Raw genomic sequence first — 20,130 nt, 5'->3', positions numbered from 1 at the left:
TGCATTGAAAGAGTCAGCTCCCCTGCAGCAGCATGGGAAGACAAGCACAAAGAGGTGTTTTTTTATGGGGATAACAACACTTTATCTGCCCAATTCCCATTAAATACAGTTATATCACATTTAAGAAAGGCATTCCAAAGCCCTTCATCCACAGTTTTATTGATTGACTTGCTCCCAGGCTGCCACATCCTCACCTTGCCTTGACATGTCTGCTCTCCTCTCTAACTCTTGCTCTATTTGTGTGCTTCTTTTTGAATCTGCAGCAGTGTCTGGCCACTCGGAACGCCACCAGTCCGATTCCCCAACTCCCTCCAAAAGGCCGTCTTCGCGGTCCGAGACGTCCGAGAGTCCGCTCTCCTCAAAGCGTCCCAGGACAGCTGAGAAGAGCGCTACGGAGCAGGTGAGAGTTACAAACCACACCATTTTGGTAATATTGATGTCTTTAGATGTTCTCAAAACTTTCAGTTTTTTAAACTCTTTGAATTAAGGGACTCTTGCTAAAGCTCTTCCTCAAATACCAGACCCTCATTATGAGCTTGAAAGTTACACACCAATTAAAAGAAGAAATGTAAAAATATACTTCTAATAATTTTTAGTTAGTTATCTCTGACCCTTTTTATATTATGCAGGTTTTCTTTTTCCAAATCTACTCAAAAATATTTTAGCCTTTCTGCTGTAGTTGCACTGCTAATTGTGTATAAGGTGGAAAATCAATATAGTATTTGACAGATGAGAGCACTTTGAAGTAGGTGCCAAGACTCAGTGGTGCTCAGTATCACACAGTTGTCTGTGATCAGAGGGATCTGCCTGCTTGAGGGAAGCGGGGCCCCAATCTTCCGCCTGATCTACAGCTCCTCTTCAAGCAAGCCAACTGTGCTCACCACATCCATTTCACCCCATTAACCCTTTGTGGATCTGTTTTTCCCCCTTCTCTGTCTCCGTCTCTCTACCACTTAGATGTACCAGTGCCCCTACTGCAAGTTCACCAACACGGACCTGAATCGTCTCAGAATGCACGTGATGACGCAGCACTCAGTCCAGCCCATGTTACGCTGCCCATTATGCCAGGACATGCTCAACAACAAGACCCACCTGCAGTTCCACCTCACACACCTTCACAGTGTGGCTCCTGACTGTGTGGATAAGCTTATTGCCTCAGTAAGTCCTACGTTTATTTTGCATGCGATTGGTTATCGGGTGGTTGGAGGTGTGTTGACTCCATTATCATTCTTGCTTTTGAATAATCTCCATTACCAACCTGCATATTTCAAGGTAACCTGACGTTTTGTTAGATAACTATGTACTAGATTGGCAGGGCAAGGGCACATTGTTTATTCTGGTCACCCAGCGCCATAGCAAAGAGAAAGGAAATGCATTATCCAGAGTCAAAGTCAGGGAATGCAGTGTAGGAAAAAGCACAATAGATGTATTGTAGACATAGAACCAATGATAGATTTGATTACAATTTCTTCATAGTCATTTACATGAAACTACAGCCAGTCGAAGTTGTGCTGTATAGGCCCAACATATTGCTACTTTTATACATTATGGCCGTCAGATTGCAGACAATGGGTCAGGTCAATGACCAGTGAAAGGAATCAGCAATGCCAAGAAGATAGCTCTTAAACAATTCACCCTTGAGTGGCTAGCTCTGAGAACAATTGTCATTCCCTCCTCGAAATTGCCAACATTCAGTCCTTTATCAAACCGAAAGAATGCTGTTAATTGCAAAATGGCTGCAGGCGATCCCATTGGCTCATTGAAAATGATTGTCCCTTTTTAAGACGCATATTTTTCTCCTCTTTTCATTGTCTTAATGTGCCCATCATCAGAGAGCCTTTCTCCAGCTCTTTTCTAATCACAGTCATTTGGGGAGGGGAACTCATAATCTGTTTTTGTATTTTTTAATGATTTCAAGATGAGCAAGTCTCTTAGCTCCCAGTTAATTTATTACTACACTGACATTCTTGCCACGTCTTTGATCACCTGTGTCCTTGTCAAAACAAAGCTTTTCATGAGGAAAATGTTGAAATAATTGGGACACACATTAATCAAAATTGAATGAACAGTTTCCCCACTTCATGATATTCAAGTACAAGCAATGGAAATGTTATTATTCACTACAAATCAGGTCCTGTATACAAATGTGTCTATGTATAGACTGCAGAAAACAAACATATAACACTGTTCAAAAAAGTGTCAATGTTCAGGTCCATTCCTACGGGAAATAACATGCAGGATATTTTGTGTTGGTAGCTTGAGTCATGTGGTCTTCGACTCAAGTTAGATTTATCTTAGCTGCAATGCACTGAGGCACCATTTTCTACCCAGAGAGAAAACTTTCTTAGTTTCCTATAATGCTAATCAAAGGGAAATAAAATTGTATTTGCCCTGTCTGCTTGTAAATCACTGACTAAATCTTTTCTCTGTTCTATGCTGCAAAGCTAAATAGCCTGCTGGACAATCACAGAATAAAACATTACTCTTTCTGCTTCCTAGCCATCTTCATCCCCCATCTAGAAAGTAAATGGCAAGCACATTAGTATGGTAGACGGCAATATGTATTTCTTTTATAGAGGTAGTAATTAACTGAACCACTACAAGAGGGCCGTGATAGAACAGAGGTAATATAACACACATTAAATCTAGCACCTTTTTATAACTGGAAAGATACTTTATCCTTTTCACATTTCCAAGGAGAACAGCCTAATTAATTCTGATATAGGTTACCTTTATTTCTTGCCAAGCATGCATAATGATGCGTTCACTCTCCCACCCTTCATCCACCTTTCGTTTTTTTGCACTCCCTCCTTTTCTCTCCACCCCATGTGTCTCATGCCGGTCTCATATACAGTACATATATATAGTATGTGTGTGTGTGTGTGACTAGGACTGCATATATATATATATATATATATATATATATATATATATATATATATATATATATATATATATATATATATATGCAGTCCCAGTCCTCCCTCTTCACTCACTCTATGTCTCATTTTCTGTCTGTGTAAGATAGGGGTAATGAAAATAATTGTGCTTCATTAATTCTGAGTCTGGCTGGATGATAGCCATTTTGAACTATGTTTGCCAATTAGGCGGTCCACATTAAAAGTGACCTTGGGATACCCTGCACTTTCTACTAATCGCCTAATGAGGCCGTTGTCTAGAAACAATCCACTTTGTAATGTAAATCATTGCTTTTTGGTTTTGTGGCTTTCAATGTTGGTTACATTTATTTCCTCTTTTCATTTTGAAGAGATAGAGAGGTAGCAAAAACAAACAAAGAAATGGCTGGATACTTTCTGTCAAATGTGTGACAATACTAACCAAAGAAATGTTGTACTATGTGATGGAAAGTGTTAACTGCTCTACTTAACCTTGAAACTCCTGTTGCTTGAGGATGATTCTGTTCCATTTGGATCTGGCCTGCAGGCTATATGACATGCTGCAGTACGTTCAGCTGTCTTCCCATTGTGCCTATTTGAGGAGTAATTAGAAAGCTTATGGTACATATGGTAAATTAACCAAAGCATCAACCAAACAGATCTGACCAATGCACACTCTTACTTTCCAATACAAATTCCACCAGGATGCTTTCTTTACTATTTTTCTCCTTTTGTCTCTATCACTTGAGACATATTTTTTAAATATGACTTGAAAGGACTACCTATAAGTCTTAAAGCTAAGAGTGAAAGGTGAAAAACGCCTTGAAATGTAGCTTCACCTGTGAAACAGAAGGCCAAAGAGGAGGGATATGGTAGAGTGGTATGAATCGAAATGCAGCATGTAGAGTGAAGCTGAATGATCTGTTTGTGAAGTTGACAGGCCCTCACCCAGCTTCAGCCAAGGATTAGTGTTAAATAGGGACCGTTAATTAATGATTTTGATGATTTATCAACTGTTGGGGTGAAAAGAAGTTATCAGAAGGAGATGTGTGAAAAAAGTTAGGGGAGAGCAGCAAGAATAAACAGAGGTCACACATGATTGACTCCAACCTTTCAAGAGCAGGGAGTACTTTTTCAATCAATACTTATTCGTCCTTGAAATATTGGAATTAGCTCATTTAAAATGCAAACCTTATTATCAGCAATGAAATGTTTTTATTTAAATTATACTGTTTTATTAAGGAGCACACAGTCTAATTTAGTAATTATTTATTTGGAATCGGCACTTATAACTAATACTTAGAATTCTAAAGCTAAAGCTGAGATTTAAGATGGCTAGACTTAGTTTACCTACTTTTCTCCTTTATTACAGTAGTCATTTTTCAAGAGTTTTTTCATTGGTCTTATTTTATTAGTCTCCCTCATAAAGCTTTTAGCTGGCTGAGATATTGTATGACATGAGGTCCATCATCCTAATTGCGGCAGCAGAAATGGGCGCATGCTGAGGCACAGGACTGAAACTTAACATTCACATCCATAAGTGACGTTTCAAGCTAATGCTCTTTGAGCTTTCTGATTTGTCTAACCCCTTCTTGGTAACTGCTTGGTGTAGCCTCTTGTTTGTGTCTGTAGTTTTCCTGCAATCATTTAAACTTGGGGAAAAAACTACATTATTACTAAGCGTGATTATTTACACTGGAATTGCTTTGCTTGTTTTTCCAGGTAACAGCATCTGAAGTACTGCCAGCAAGCATGTTCATACCTGTACCTAGTCCAGAGAGAGAGTCCCAGAGCACCCCTCATGCTACAGCCAACTCTAACTCTGAAGATACAAAGAAACAAGCTGGTTAGTATCTGACTTTTAGAGATGTGGGGATTACTTTTTTCCACAAATTATTGTTAAATGTTTTTTCTAAATACATAAATCAATTACAGTAGTAATCTATGCTTTCCCATATTATTACCATATGAGAAGTCATTGCTGAGTGTACACTAAAGGAGATTGGACTCTGTATATACTGTATATGCATACACTGGGGCAATAATCTGAAAATAAAGAAGCATTATTCAGGTATTTTAGTATTTTACAAAATGATATATAAACATTTTGTCCGGACAGTGTAATGAAAGACAATGCACTTTTGTCATGCTAAAGCCTTCATTCACAACAAGACAATATTAACTATGGTTGGTGTTCATGCACCTTGTAATAAGTCATTGTCTTACACCTTCCAAAGAGTGCCAACACAATGAGTGCTTTATTGTCCTTTATTGACCTACTTTGGAAAAATGTAACATTGCAAATGTCGGCACTTAATGAATTGCTCTCTTCTTTTTGTTTATGTATTCACAGATGCATCAGATGCTGACTCAGAGAAGGGAGTGTCAATCGTTACAGAAATAGCTGAAGCTCGTAAGTCCCCTCTGGAAGATCAACAGTCGGAGAGGGATGACGCCACAGGATTCTTGTGCTGGAAGAAAGGCTGTAATCAAGTGTTCAAGTCCTCCAACTCCCTCCAGTTGCACTTCAATGAAGTTCACAACAAAAGGCCTCAGTTGCCTGTTTCAGACCGCCATGTCTACAAGTACCGTTGTAACCAATGCAGCCTGGCCTTCAAGACTGTGGAGAAACTGCAGCTCCATTCACAGTACCATGTGATAAGGGCAGCCACCATGTGCTGCCTCTGCCAGCGAAGCTTCAGAACACTACAGGCCTTGAAGAAACATTTAGAATCCAGCCACCTGGAGCTGAGTGAAGCTGATATCCAGCAGCTTTATGGGGGCTTATTGATGAATGGTGACATTATGGTAATGGGGGACCCATCCCTTGGAGAGGAGCATGGAAGCCTTGGAGAAGATGACAAAGAGGGAGATGAAAGTGACCCAGAGGAAAAACAAAGCCCAACAGGCAGTGACTCTGGTTCACTGCAGGAGGATTGTGGATCTGAACCTAAACGTGCTTTGCCATTCAGAAAGGGCCCCAACTTTACCATGGAGAAGTTCTTGGATCCATCTCGTCCTTTCAAGTGCACTGTATGCAAAGAGTCTTTTACACAGAAGAACATTCTTCTGGTCCACTATAACTCTGTCTCCCACCTGCACAAGGTGAAGAGGGCTCTTCAGGAGTCCACTACTGGCCAGCCTGAGCCTACCAGCAGCCCTGACAACAAGCCATTCAAGTGCAGCACTTGTAATGTGGCATATAGCCAGAGTTCTACTCTGGAGATCCACATGCGCTCTGTTCTACACCAGACCAAAGCTAGGGCAGCCAAACTTGAAGCAGCAGGAGGGATCCCTAGCTCTGCTAGTGCTACTGGTTTAAGTGGCGGGGGGTCCAGCATCAGCACTTCAACATCTAGTCCAAGCCCAGCCAGCAACTCAACTACTAGCTCTACAAACCACAGTTCTTCTGGGCCTGGTCAGAGTATTCATGGAGGAAACCATATGAGCCAGACTCACAGCATTGAAAGCCTGGGCAATTCTTCAGTGAGCTGCCGTTCCTTACCATCTGAGAACCATGAAGTCAAAAAGTCAAAATATTCTGACATGCTGTCTGCTAGGGGGCTACAACAGCAACAGCAACAGCAACAGCATCAGCAACAACAACAACAGCTTCAGCAACAACAGCAATTGGCTCAGGCTCAAGCTCAAGCTCAAGCTCAGCTTCAACAAGAGCTTCAGCAGCAGGCTGCTATTTTGCAATCACAGCTATTCAACCCAGCACTTCTGCAGCACTTCCCAATGACAACTGATGCACTTCTCCCTCTGCAACAGCAGCAGTTGCTATTCCCTTTCTACATCCCTGGAGCAGAATTCCAGCTGAACCCGGAGATCAACATCAATGCCTCAGCACTTGGCCTTGCAGGATCATCCACCTCCTCACTGCTGGAAGATCTAAAAAACTCGGCCCAGCAGGCCCAGCAGAGTTGCTTGCAGCAGCAATTGATGCATCACCATCTTCAGCAGCAACATCAACAGCAGCAGCAGCAGCAGCAGCAGCAGCAGCAGCAGGCTCACTCACAGGCTCAGGGGCAGATGGCATTGCTGCAGCAGAGTGCATCTCTTCTCCAGCAGGCTGAAAAAAAGCAGAGACTGCTCTCCTCTCAGAATGAGAAAGACCGAGAACTACAAAGAGAGAAGGGCAAAAGTGAAAAAAATGAGGAATATCTTCACAGAGATTCTACAGACAGTAAGCCAAGAGAAAAGAAGGACATTCAGCATATTTCAATAAACATAAACCATGACACTGGCTTGCCTCCACCAAGAATTTCTTCAGATGCTCGAGGAAATGCAACCAAAGCCTTGCTGGAAAATTTTGGGTTTGAGTTAGTAATTCAGTACAATGAAAACAAACAGAAAGCTCAGAAAAAGACAGCTGGACCTACAGGATCAAGTGGTCCAGGTGGGATAACAAGAGTGGTTGACCCCATTGAGGGATTAGAGAAACTGGAATGTGAAGCCTGTGGGAAGCTGTTTTCAAACATACTGATTCTAAAGAGTCACCAGGAGCATATCCACCAGGCTTTCTTTCCATTTCGATCCCTTGAGAGATTTGCCAAGGAATACAGAGAACAGTATGATAAACTCTATCCACTGAGACCCCCTACACCAGAATCTGCTCCTGCTCCTCCACAGCCTCCTCCTCCACCTCCTCCACCCCAAAGAGCTCCCACACCAAATATTCCTGTCTCTGCTGCCTCACTCACACCTCCAACAGTATCTACGACACAGTCGCATGGTCAAATGACACACATTCCCATACCAATGGATTTGCCCCTCTTCTCGCCGCTCATGATGCAGACCATGTCTCTCCAGTCCTTGCAGCCTCAACTACAATCTGTTGAGCCAAACCTGGCATCAGACCTGGCCCAGCTCTATCAACAACAGCTTACTCCAGCCATGCTACAGCAGCAACAGAACAAGAGGCCACGGACACGCATCACAGATGACCAGCTTAGGGTTCTGCGACAGTACTTTGATATCAACAATTCACCAAATGAGGAACAGATTAAAGAGATGGCAGACAAGTCAGGGCTACCACAAAAAGTCATAAAGCACTGGTTCAGAAACACCCTTTTTAAAGAGCGACAGCGCAACAAAGACTCACCATACAATTTCAATAATCCACCAACAACAACTTTAGAGGACACAAAGATTGACTCAAAACCTCCTTCCCCTGAACCTCAGAAACAAGAATACTATGGAAGTAAGAGATCATCCAGGACCAGATTTACTGACTACCAGCTAAGAGTGCTACAAGACTTCTTTGACGCCAATGCTTATCCTAAAGACGATGAATTTGAACAGCTCTCCAACCTACTAGGCCTCCCCACTCGTGTTATTGTTGTGTGGTTCCAAAATGCTCGCCAGAAGGCAAGGAAAAATTATGAAAACCAGGGTGAAGGGGCAAAAGAAGGCGAAAGACGAGAATTGTCAAATGATCGCTATATCCGCACTTCAAATCTGAACTACCAGTGCAAGAAATGCAGTCTGGTTTTCCAGCGTATATTTGATCTAATAAAACATCAAAAGAAGCTGTGTTACAAAGATGAAGATGAGGATGGGCAGTATGACAGCCAAAATGAGGATTCACTGGATTATAACGAATGTTATACTCCCTCTGGGTCTTCCTGTCACACCCCAATGCCCTCCTCTTCAAGTCTCTGCCCACTTCCACCCTCCACTTCAGCATTCTCACACCTCCCATCCACTGAGAAAGAGGAGGCCTCACCAGCATCGACCTCAAACATCTATGATGAGAAACCCAAGCAGTTACCAGCAATTTCTGCTGATCCAGGAGAAAACCAAACCTCTATTAAGCAGGAAGTTGTGCATCAACCCCAGTGTGAGCCACAACACCATAGATCCCATAGAGAAGAAAAGATTCAAGCTATTTCCAAGCCCATCAAACATTCATCTCCTTCCTTCTCTCAGCAACAACAGCAGTGTGGTCCCTCAGCCTCTCAGACAAGCCAGGCCTCATCACAAAGCCCTCACGTGAGCCTCAGTGCACACCTGTCCTCTGCCACACAACAACTTGCACAACAGATGATCCCCTATCAGTGTGAGCAGTGCAAGATTGGCTTTCCCTCCTTTGAGCACTGGCAGGAACACCAGCAATTACACTTCCTTTCTGTGCAAAATCAATTCATCCACCCTCAATTTCTAGACCGTCCAATTGATATGTCTTTCATGTTATTTGATCCCAACAATCCTCTACTAGCAAGTCAGCTACTCTCTGGGGCAATGCCTCAGATTCCCAGCAGCTCTGCCACCTCTCCGTCCACCCCCACCTCCACCATGAACTCCCTGAAGAGGAAGTTAGAGGAGAAAGCTGGCACAAGTCCAGGAGAGAACGACAGCACAAATAGCGGGGAAGAACCACAGAGAGACAAGCGGCTCAGAACCACCATCACACCTGAGCAGCTAGAGATTCTTTATCAGAAGTATTTGTTAGATTCAAATCCTACTCGTAAAATGCTTGACCACATTGCTCATGAGGTGGGATTAAAAAAAAGAGTAGTGCAAGTCTGGTTTCAAAATACCAGAGCTAGAGAGAGAAAAGGTCAGTTTAGAGCCGTTGGGCCAGCTCAAGCTCATCGTAGGTGCCCTTTTTGTCGAGCTCTTTTTAAAGCAAAAACTGCCCTTGAGGCACACATTCGCTCTCGTCATTGGCATGAAGCCAAACGTGCTGGATATAATTTAGCTCTTGCTGGCATGTTACCTGAACAGGAAGGTATGCACATAAAAATAGATGCTCTAGATACATCAAGCTACTCCCAACTGGCCCCAACAAACAGTGATGGGCAAAGCTCATCTATGTCACCAGTGAACAAAGGCATGGATTTGTCTCCCAGGGCTTTACTGAGTCCATCATCCATTAAAGTTGAAGGAATGGAAGATTTTGAGAGTGCAACTATGTCCTCTGTGAACCTCAGCTTTGATCACAGCAAACTGGATAACGATGACTGCTCTTCTGTGAATACAGCCATCACTGACACAACCACAGGTGATGAGGCCAATGCTGATCTTGACAGTGCTGATGCAAAGCACAGCCAAAATTGCGGTGATTACCTATCTAAGTCTGGGGGCATACCCCCCACCCTTGAAACTGATGACCAGATGTCCTCTGGGCTGGTAAGCCCTGCAACAAGCTATTATGCTAAGGATTATGACAATGAGCATATCATTGAGCACAGTGAGACATCCAGCATGGCAGATCCATGCTCACCAAGTCCCGGAGCCTCAGGTACCAGGAGCATCGACAGCGGAGATCGACCTGGCCAAAAGCGCTTCCGAACCCAGATGACTAACCTCCAGTTGAAACTCTTGAAATCTTGTTTTATCGACTACAGGACTCCCACTATGCTGGAATGTGAGGTACTTGGCAATGACATTGGACTTCCAAAGAGAGTGGTTCAGGTGTGGTTTCAAAATGCTCGTGCCAAGGAGAAAAAGGCAAAACTCAACATGGCCAAGCACTTCGGAATAAATCACACATCTTATGAGGGCCCGAAGACTGAATGCACTTTGTGTGGTATCAAGTACAGTGCTCGCCTCTCGGTTCGTGATCACATTTTCTCCCAACAACACATCTCTAAGGTGAAGGATACCATTGGCAGCCAGATCGATAAGGAAAAAGAATACTTTGACCCAGCCACTGTCCGCCAACTGATGGCCCAGCAAGAAATGGACCGCATTAAGAAGGCAAATGAAGTTTTGGGACTGGCGCAGCAGCAGGCCATGCAGCAGCAGGGTTTGTTTGATAACCCTGCAATGCAGGCTCTAAATCTCCAGTCAGCTTATCCAAATCTGCAAGGCATCCCACCTGTCCTTTTGCCAGGGGTTGGCAGCCCCTCTCTTTCCAGCTTTAACTCATCTAATTCAGGTATGTATCCATTTGGATAAAAGCAAAACCGTTGCAGATCTGTTTTATAACTGAAATGTAACTTCCTAACCAACTACAGTAATCACATATTGTACTTAAATGTGAAACCTAGTAATAACAGTAGACCACAATACTTCTCATCAATCAATCAGTCTGTCACATGTACTCACTTAAACTGTCACACATACTGTAGAATGTGTGACATAATGTTATGGCCCTTTGCCCTTTTTGACAGCAGATGTAGTACAGAAACCCTTTAAATGTCAACACTGCTGTTGACATTTCCCCAAATGGCTCACTCTGACTGACTTTGGCTTTATAAAGAGTACACAATTAATTATATATGTATATTATGAGAAAAGTTATCTTTTTATTTACTTATCTTATATTGTTCATTTCTTTCTTTCAAAATTAATTGTGCAGTCATCAATTAAATAAACTTATACATTTTTCTCTGTGTTTGAAAAATATCTAGCTTCAAACCTCCTGAACATGCCTGGTGCCAGTGTTCCCTCACCTAGCCTCCCCACATCCGGATTACCCAACAAGCCCCCCTCCTCATCGTCTGTTGCCGGGTCCAGCCCAGCCCAGACAAACATGTCTGCTTCCCACTCAAGCCCCACCTCCACATCCACATCCAACTCCACTTCCTCAACCACCCAGTCGGGCTCCCAGCCTGAGCCTCCCAAAGAACGTGATGCTGAGAGGGTAAGAGAGAAGGAGAAGTCCAAGGAAAAGACAGAGAAGTCCTCAACCCCACCATCAACTGGAAACACCCCTGCCCCTTCCACTTCTGCTGCCAGCGCCAAGAAGGAGAAACCAGACACAGCTGTACCTGCCACTTCTATGCCCACACCTGGCATGGAGTATGTGGTAGACCCTGCCCAGCTTCAGGCGCTGCAGGCAGCTTTGGCATCAGACCCTACAGCCCTCCTCACAAACCAATTCCTGCCGTACTTCATGCCGGGCTTTTCCCCATATTACTCCCCACAGATACCCGGGGCTCTCCAAGGGGGCTACATGCAACCTATGTATGGTATGGAAAGTCTCTTCCCCTACAACCCAGCATTGTCACAAGCACTGATGGGCCTGTCTCCAGGGTCCCTGCTGCAGCATTACCAGCAATATCAGCAGAGCTTGCAGGATGCACTGCAACAGCAGCAGCTGCAGCTTCAGCAGATCCAGCAACCCAAGGCGAGCCAAACTCCAGTTCCCTCTAAACCCTTGGGGGATCGCAAAGAATCTGCCAAAGATCCAGTGAAAACAGAGCAGCAAAAGGGCAAACACCATAGGGAACCCCCCACTTCCTCTTCCTCCTCCTCTCATAATAAAGTACCCTCTGAGCAGAAAGAGATGGATGGCAAAGCTGTGGACTCTCATCAGTACATCGTACCCAAGGTGCAGTGTAAACTGGCATGCCGCAAGTGTCAAACAGTTTTCACCAAGGAAGAATCGGCTATTAACCACCTTAAATCTAACTGTTTTTTCGGTCAGCCTGTGGCAAACCTGCAAGATATGTTGCTGCGTGTCCCTGGTGGCGTAGGTGCAGGGGCTGGAAGTCTCTATGACTGCCTGGCTTGTGACACTACGTTGGATGGGGAGAAAGCACTCAGTCAACACCTGGAATCGGCATTGCACAAACACAGAACAATCAAGCGATCAGCCAGAAATGCCAAAGAGCACGCTACTAGTTTATTACCTCACTCTTCAGCCTGCCTCCCCAATCCTAACACCGCATCTACCTCGCAGTCTGCCAGTCATCCCATCAGCAGCCCCCCTCCCCCGCCAACAACATCAGCCACCATGCCATCCTCTGCTGTCTCTTCCCTGTGCTCCTCCTCTACTACCCCACTCAACACCACAGCTGCCGGCAAACCATGGCCCCAGGCCCCTTTCTCCAGAGCTTTAGCTGGAAAGCCCAATGCCAGTCCCTCCTCTTCTTCCTCCGCTTTTCCTCCATTGTCCTCACCTTCAACGGTTACCTCAAGTTCATTGAGCACCTCAGGAGTTCAGACCTCGATACCAACAGACGTCTTTACCGACGAGTCTGACTCTGACAGCAGTCAGAAGTCAGCAGACAGGCTTAGCAGGACGGCAGAGGAGCCGCAGCAGCCTGGCTTTGTCAAAGACAGTAGTAGTTGTAGTAGTAATCTTGCTAGTGTAGGAACAGACTCCATCAGATTGTAAAAGAGCTTTCAGTGATGGACAATATTTAAAAAATACAAAAAAACAAAAAAAATCACAAAAGGAAAAAACATAAAAAGCAGCAATGTTAAAAATACATTAAAAGTATACAAACCAATTTCAGAAAAAGATGTGTAAAGACTAACTGCAATTCCAAAGCTTGTAACCAAAAATTTAAATGTTAGTGGATTGTTTTCCCATATCAACATGCTGGTTTTCGTATTTGTTTTCTTTATTGTTTTGTTTTCTTTTGTTTTCTTTTGTTTTCTCTTGTTTTACTCAACTGAAATACATGCATACTAATATATGAGAATAGAATAAGATCACCGCAGTTATGTTTCGGGTAATAGTCGAGGAATGCTGTACTGTATGGCAATGGACTGCCTCAATGTTGACAAATGGCCCAAGAACCCTTTTGAGGAAAAACAAGTCAACAAGCTGTCCCTTTGTTTTGTAATAATTTCTACTTAATAGCACAGTCACAATAAGCCAGTATGTACTGTATGGGAGAATAGTCTATCAGTTTTCTTGCTATTTAAGCATTCAGATACCAATGGCTTGCAAAAGTAAAAGAATAATGTAATGTCTATTTTATTCTCAGGTCAACAGCTCACAGAGGGTTTTTTCTGTTACAGAAATATGTGTTTTACACCTTTGTTTCCAACAGGAAATAAGCATTATTTTTTCTTTCATAACTTCATTTAATAACAGAACGTTTTAAGTTGAATGAAACTTTAATATGGCATTGTTTCTGGGCATTCAAAAAGGGTAAATGATTTGCTGATTTTAACATTGGAAATCCTTTTAAAGAGGTGAAATCGCAATCCCATTATACCCAGACAAGGAGAGCAATGCAGACATAAAAACGGGCGATGAAAAGAATTTTGATTAAAAAAAACAACCTTCTGTATTTATGATAGATATGAACATTTTTGGTGTTAAGTAGATTGTTGCATTGGAAATGAATTTAAACAGTATGGTAGGTTGAAAAAAACTTTGTGTACATTTAGCTTTTGTATTGTCCAACTTTAAGACGCTTCATTTGATGTTGTCTTGGTCATTCCGATAGACTAGATTATGGACAGGTAATTTATCTCAACTTTGTTTCTGTCTTATTCTCAACTTCTTGGGAAACATTCACCCAAATGCCCCTCCTGACAAGGCAGGATCCTCTTTTAGAATTATTTAAATTGTATGGTTTAGTTTGGTATTGTGCTAACCAAAACAAAAAAGATCCTGGGTGAAATATTGAAAGTTTTTAATTTAATTTAATTTTTGTGTTACCTTTGTGCACTTATCACTGTCTGACTCCTATTTCTCACTCAACTTGTTTCTCTCTTCGCACTTATTTTTCTCTGCTCTCCTGTGTTTGTAGATATGTACACTACAAAGCAGGTCTTTTGTTCTTCATGTAGTGTGGCTACAGTCTTTATTTTCACTTTGACATTGTTGTTGTCATAAATGAAAATGAAAAAAGAATACTAATAATAATTCTCACGCTTTAAGACAAAAAGAAAATCCAAAGACTAAACACTTTTCACCATTGGTGCATACATATGAGAAAAGAGGCTTCTTTATACTTGAGAATTTGTTGCTGTTTTTAGAGAAAGAAAACAAAGTTTTAAAAGATAAAGGAGTACGCATCAGAGTTGCCGTTTTTGCTTCTTTGCAAACAGGTGGCTTTTTTACGTAAATACCAAAAACCAAAAAGGGCCCTTGTCCTTGCATTGTGGAGTAGCACCGTTACAGAGCCATTGCAGTTTGTAAGATAGAGGTTGTTAATCTTTGTTTGACCTTTTTTTGTCACATTCAAATGTCCATTTTTTAAAGAAAATGTATAAGGTCTGGTCTTCAAGGACATACGTTTTGCTGCTAATGTAGAATTTTGAAATTAAAAAAATAACTAGATGCATGCTCATTTTGCTTTTGGCTAAGCTTTAACTAAAACAAACAATAAACCAATTTCTTGCCTCTGCAACACCTTTTTTTTTTCTTGTTGCAAAAACGGAACTTTGAAGACTGTGAATATATGTTCCAAAGTACATTTTGCCGATTTTGTTTTTGAACAGACCAATGTTTAAAGCCAATGATCTATAACGTTTGTAAAGAACAGTGCATTCCAAATATCACAATGGATTTTTCTTAAGCAAGGACTGATCCTATTTCATTTAATTGCTTTTAATTGTCACAATCTATTTTTTTCTTATTTTTTAAAGTGACTGTTATGTACATTTTTGCATCATTGGTTGCTGAACAACGTGTCCTCCATATGTCATTTTGTGCTGGCATGGAACATTGCTGAAAATCCCTCCATCCAGTCAAGGTTGTTGCTCACTTGTTAAAGCAAGTAATAGTGGTTACCAAAAAATGTATATATTACATCTGGTACTGATGCGTCTCATAGGTTTAGTAACATTTGATGGCTGTTTGCTGCGGTGTCGATGCGCCCTTCCTGGAAAATCCACCAGTGACTTGTCCCATCTGTCTACAGGGTGCCACTTCCACTAATAGATTACAGGTTTTTAAGGGGTATCTTCATTCCAAAGCATTATTTCTGGAAAAAGTAGGAGATTTTTTGAAGATGTCCCTTGATTTCAAATAGTAAGGATGCTTTGATGTCCAAAGAAGTCACCCACTTAATTTTATTGCAATGGAAATAGATGTGCATAGGTACCCTTTCAACCTCTCACTGATGATCCAATGAACTAAAACTTTTATTTTCTAAACCAAAACAAAGTCATATTTAAGTTTACTTTTTGGCCACTATTGTATATTCAATATATTTGCCCTAATGATTACAAGGCACAATCTCAGAAGTATGTTTCAAGTGCTTCGTCTTGCAGAGCAATGTTATTTGGTGTTAATACTACAGCATGCTGTTGAAAGTCAGGAAAATTGGTCTGCAAGCTTGCTATTTCTCTAAAGTCCAGTTCCCTGAAATACTGTTCACATGTACTTTGTTTTGGAAAGTTCTTAAGTTGTACAGTTTTCTCAATTATGTTTGATTTATTTTTTGCATTTTTTGCATTTTCAGACAATGTCAGACATGTATTGTTATTTTCCTATAAGTATTTGTATTGTAGTTTCTGTATATTACTTATTATCATAAATTAACACTAGCTTTAATTTGAATTGCTGAAATAAGAAACAAAAACAAAAAATATGACCTGGCCACTTTATGGTGTGATAATGTTCTTTATATTCATTGTCTCGAAGATACTGTTTGCTCTCTTATTTCCAAAGTGTAATCTTTTGGGCTCTTATGTGGAAGACAAAGTTGAGGTCTCGACATCAGATTCTGCCAGCATGGACTGTGTGTGAGTTTATATGTGTGTATGTGTGCGTGTGTGTCTGTGTGTTTCATTAGAGCCAGCATCAATTCAATTTTTTCTTGTTTGCCTTTTTTTAAGCATGTTACACACCAAAACAAACTGAACCACAAAGCTGGAATATGAATAACTGAAATTTAGAAAATCAAAATTTAAAGATAATGATCAGAAACGATACCGAAGCACTGAGCAGTTTTTACTTTGATTGAATTTATGAATGTGGCCAAAGCTTTATGCAGTTGAAAAAAAAAGAAAAAAAGTTCCAAGTTGTGCCCCAGACAAGTGTATATTTTATTGTGGCACAAAATGCTATTGTGGATAATTGGATCCACTGACTTACATTGGAATACTTGATTTTAATGGACATTTACAAAGAAAGAGATAAAGACAAGGTTTTGCTGTAGAGGTCATCTTTTGCCCACTGTGAAAACGAACGTGTACCTGTATACAGATATAGATATATTTAAAACAAGACATCAACTTTTTTTGTTTGTTTTTGAGATGAAGAAGGAATGAAAAATGAAAAAAAGGACTCTGGGAAGCTTTTGAGATCCCATTAGGAGGACATGAGAGGCTGTGGGCTCACCAAAACTGGGCATGGGAGCCAAAGGCAGGCTCAAAACAGCTTTAAAACCACCTCCTTATTTGATTACTGACAACTCTGTAATGGGAAAGGACTCTGGAACCAATGGACATGTGTGACACTGAGAGGAAAGTCCTTAGATGAAACTGAACTTAAGTGGCTCCAGCTGCCTCCTTCTCCTTTCTGTCTGTCTCTTTCTTTCTCCAGCTCTGCCTCTGCTTCTGCTCTTTGATGGACATTTTCCAAATTTCAGGACAGGATGGACAGACACGCTTGCTTCATTTCTCCCAGTTCATGTTGCTACCCGTTTCATTTCCTTGTGCTTGTCTCTGGTTGACAAGTTAAGCTCTCCAGTCAAATGGCGGCTCTCCCCTCTCTCTGTTGATTATATAAAAAGTGAAATTAATAACAGAGAGAGAGGACGGGTTCTCAAAGCTGTCATTCTTAAAGAAGCAGTTACACTAAAAAAGCGTATTAACCAAAATTAACAACCAAACTAACAACCAAACAACCATTTGCTCCAACTTCAAAGATGAACTGTTACTTGGAGCTCTCTGTTCCTTTTGTGACTTCTGGTGCCACAATGTTTTTTTATGCTTTTAGTTTTTCTTTGTTTCCTTGAATTACTCCTCCTTCGAGCCTCATAAGCATGGCTCTGTGGCTCCAGGCAGCCCATCCGAGGGTAGAAAAAAACAGCCTTGCAATGTACAAAAAAGAGCAAGTTAAACCAAAAATGTTGTTCTTGATGTCTTTTCTATACTGTAGTCTTGTTAGCTTTTTTGTTACTGTAATTATATGATGAAGATTTCCAAACTGTACCAAACTACATGGAAACTAACATACATACAACCACATGGAACTTCAGACTTTTAAAGAAACTTTTGTCACAAAACCTTGTTGTCCTAGTTAAGTTGATTGTAGATGGTAATTGAATATACTCCTTTGAAAATATTTCATCAAGTATGTTTCTTGCTCATTGTGATACATTAAAAAAGTATGAGCATAAATTGCACTGGTGTGGATTCATCTTTGAGTGTTTGGGATTCGACCGCTTCCTCTCAATGGACGACTGAGAACTCTGAGAATTGAAGAAAAACTATTTATCTTGGGCAAAACAAGTATTTTTTTCAATTTTGACCATTTGCATTACAGACATGTTAGTGTGTATATATATATATATATATATATATATATATACTAATTATATATTGTAAAAGACCATTTTTATTATCAATTTTACAACTAATAGTTCATGAAAAAAGAACATTTAAAATAACAGTAAACACATTGAGGATAAAAGGACCACTGATGATGCATTTACAAGGAATCACATCAGAAAACAAAAGATGCAACACAAATTATTTTCAGTGTAGACTACGGTGTAATTCTGTGACACAAATACCATTGTTGAGTTTGTATTTTCTATTATATTCTGCTACTAATTTAAAGACACCATCAGTAAAAGAACTACAACTTGCTCTAGTAACGCACAGTGGCAAGCTTTGGTGACTACAACTGAAGCAGTGGTGTGGTCACTTCCACAATTTCCAATGATGATTTCACTAATTCACCTGCAAATGTCAAGCCTGCTCCCTGTTAGCTAACCTATACTGTCTGTACCTATGAAGTAAGACCATGGCTGCATCATAACGTTGTCTAATGTATCTCAGATGTCCCTTTATTCTTTTTGTGCGTCCTTTGCATATCTCAAGAACCGTTCATCCATTCAACTTCACATTTGGTTTGAAGCAGGTGCACACAGCCATACAGCTGTTCCCGCTGTGGAAGCAGCATTTAGGACAGGCATTGCACTGGATCATTAAATTCCAATATAAACTGGAAACAGCTTGCAATACGAGCCCAATGAGAGTCCCGCAGGATGTTTGTAAAATTGAAGCATGTGAGGCAATCACATAAACAACCAAATTTAGTGGTGCCTATTTTTCCGAGTCTGAATCTCCCTCCACCTTTGAAATGCTGCACCAATGTTCACTTGAAAACGATACAACATGCACAGTAGGTAGTGGGTAGTTCAGGGGGCCTAGGAGTTTGGACCATTCCCAAAAAAACAGTCAGTCCAGCTCTGCCTTTTAGGCAAAATGTAATTCTCAGCAGACATTGAGGTGCAGTAACAGAGGGACTGGCATTGATCAGCAGCACTTGTGAGCCCCCGCTTATATGTTATGGTCAATTTGTACCAAGAGCCAGTAAGATATTACCGATTGTGCATATAAATCCTTAATGTTGTTTGAATTAGAATGCCTTAACATTATTTTCAATGATATGTAGAGTGATCATGTCAGATCCCTTCAGCCTCTGAAATTATATCTACCTATGGTTTATACTCAGGCGGCTGGTAGGGACTGTAGCCTAATACATACATGTTGAGCAGCAACTGTGAACTTCTTCTGAATTAGAGGTGGTTGTGTGCAACCTCTAGCTTGGAGAAAGGAAACCTAAAATTAGATTTATTATTAGGAGTGATTTATGTTAACGTGCATCAGAAATACGATCTTAAAATAACCACACTTTTTACTTCATCCAAGAACGGGCACAACTTTAATGATTACTCACGAATGGGAGTTGTTAGCATTTTGTCAACTATACAACTTATACAAACAAATATGGGAATACAGTTAAGAAATTAGGAGAGACAAGAATTTTTCAACACATACGTGATAATAAAGTCTTGACAGAAACTCTTTGGCGCTTAGCATGTACAGGTAGCTTTGTAATCCAGGAGCGTCTGCGATCTTTTAACTGCTCTATTGCTCATAGAATATGGCAGAATTGATTAATATATTTTATAAATGTAACACTTTCTCAGGAACTTTGTGAAAATCATGGCACCTTGTAATGGAACCATGAAAACAGCTTCAATCTGAGCAGCATCAAACATCCAAAGGGAGTTTAAGGAAAATGGCCATCCTGTGTCCAGCAACAGGCAAGAATTATTGGCCATGTTGAGCCAATTAACACGCAAGGGCACATCCCGAATGAATTAAAAACACCCTAATCCGATCAGTGAGAAAAGCAAGACCATTTCCTTCACAGGCCTGAACCAGATGGCACTCACACTCAGATGCTGCATTGAAACAGGCCAGGCCCACTCACACAGTGTGAAATTGGGTTAGTGCCTCAGTCTAACATAGGCCCTGGGCAATGTGAGCTTCCAAACCCATTCTCCCCTGGCCTTAAGGTACAGGGCCCACCATGCCAATCTTTGGCCCCATCTTTAATTATCATTCT

At 41.2% G+C, this 20,130-nt stretch overlaps 1 protein-coding gene across 5 annotated transcripts in view; it reads left to right on the top strand.

The window, feature by feature from the left end:
- The window catches only part of zfhx3 (zinc finger homeobox 3), a 132,839-nt gene extending 114,951 nt beyond the window's left edge, over positions 1-17,888 (top strand). For all 5 annotated transcript variants that reach the window (XM_034529652.1, XM_034529647.1, XM_034529648.1 and 2 more), the window contains 5 exons: positions 264-400; positions 958-1,158; positions 4,620-4,743; positions 5,251-10,785; positions 11,261-17,888. In XM_034529652.1, the coding sequence (XP_034385543.1) occupies positions 264-400; positions 958-1,158; positions 4,620-4,743; positions 5,251-10,785; positions 11,261-12,972 (7,709 nt within the window). In that variant the 3' untranslated portion in view covers positions 12,973-17,888. The remainder of the gene's footprint in view (positions 1-263; positions 401-957; positions 1,159-4,619; positions 4,744-5,250; positions 10,786-11,260) is intronic.
- The last annotated feature ends 2,242 nt before the right edge of the window (positions 17,889-20,130 follow it).

This window comes from Cyclopterus lumpus, chromosome 3 (assembly GCF_009769545.1).
Source record: "Cyclopterus lumpus isolate fCycLum1 chromosome 3, fCycLum1.pri, whole genome shotgun sequence".
In the NCBI taxonomy this organism is placed as follows: Eukaryota; Metazoa; Chordata; class Actinopteri; order Perciformes; family Cyclopteridae; genus Cyclopterus; species Cyclopterus lumpus.
Note: the sequence above shows the minus strand (reverse complement) of the source record. Positions and strands in the feature narration are given on the sequence as shown.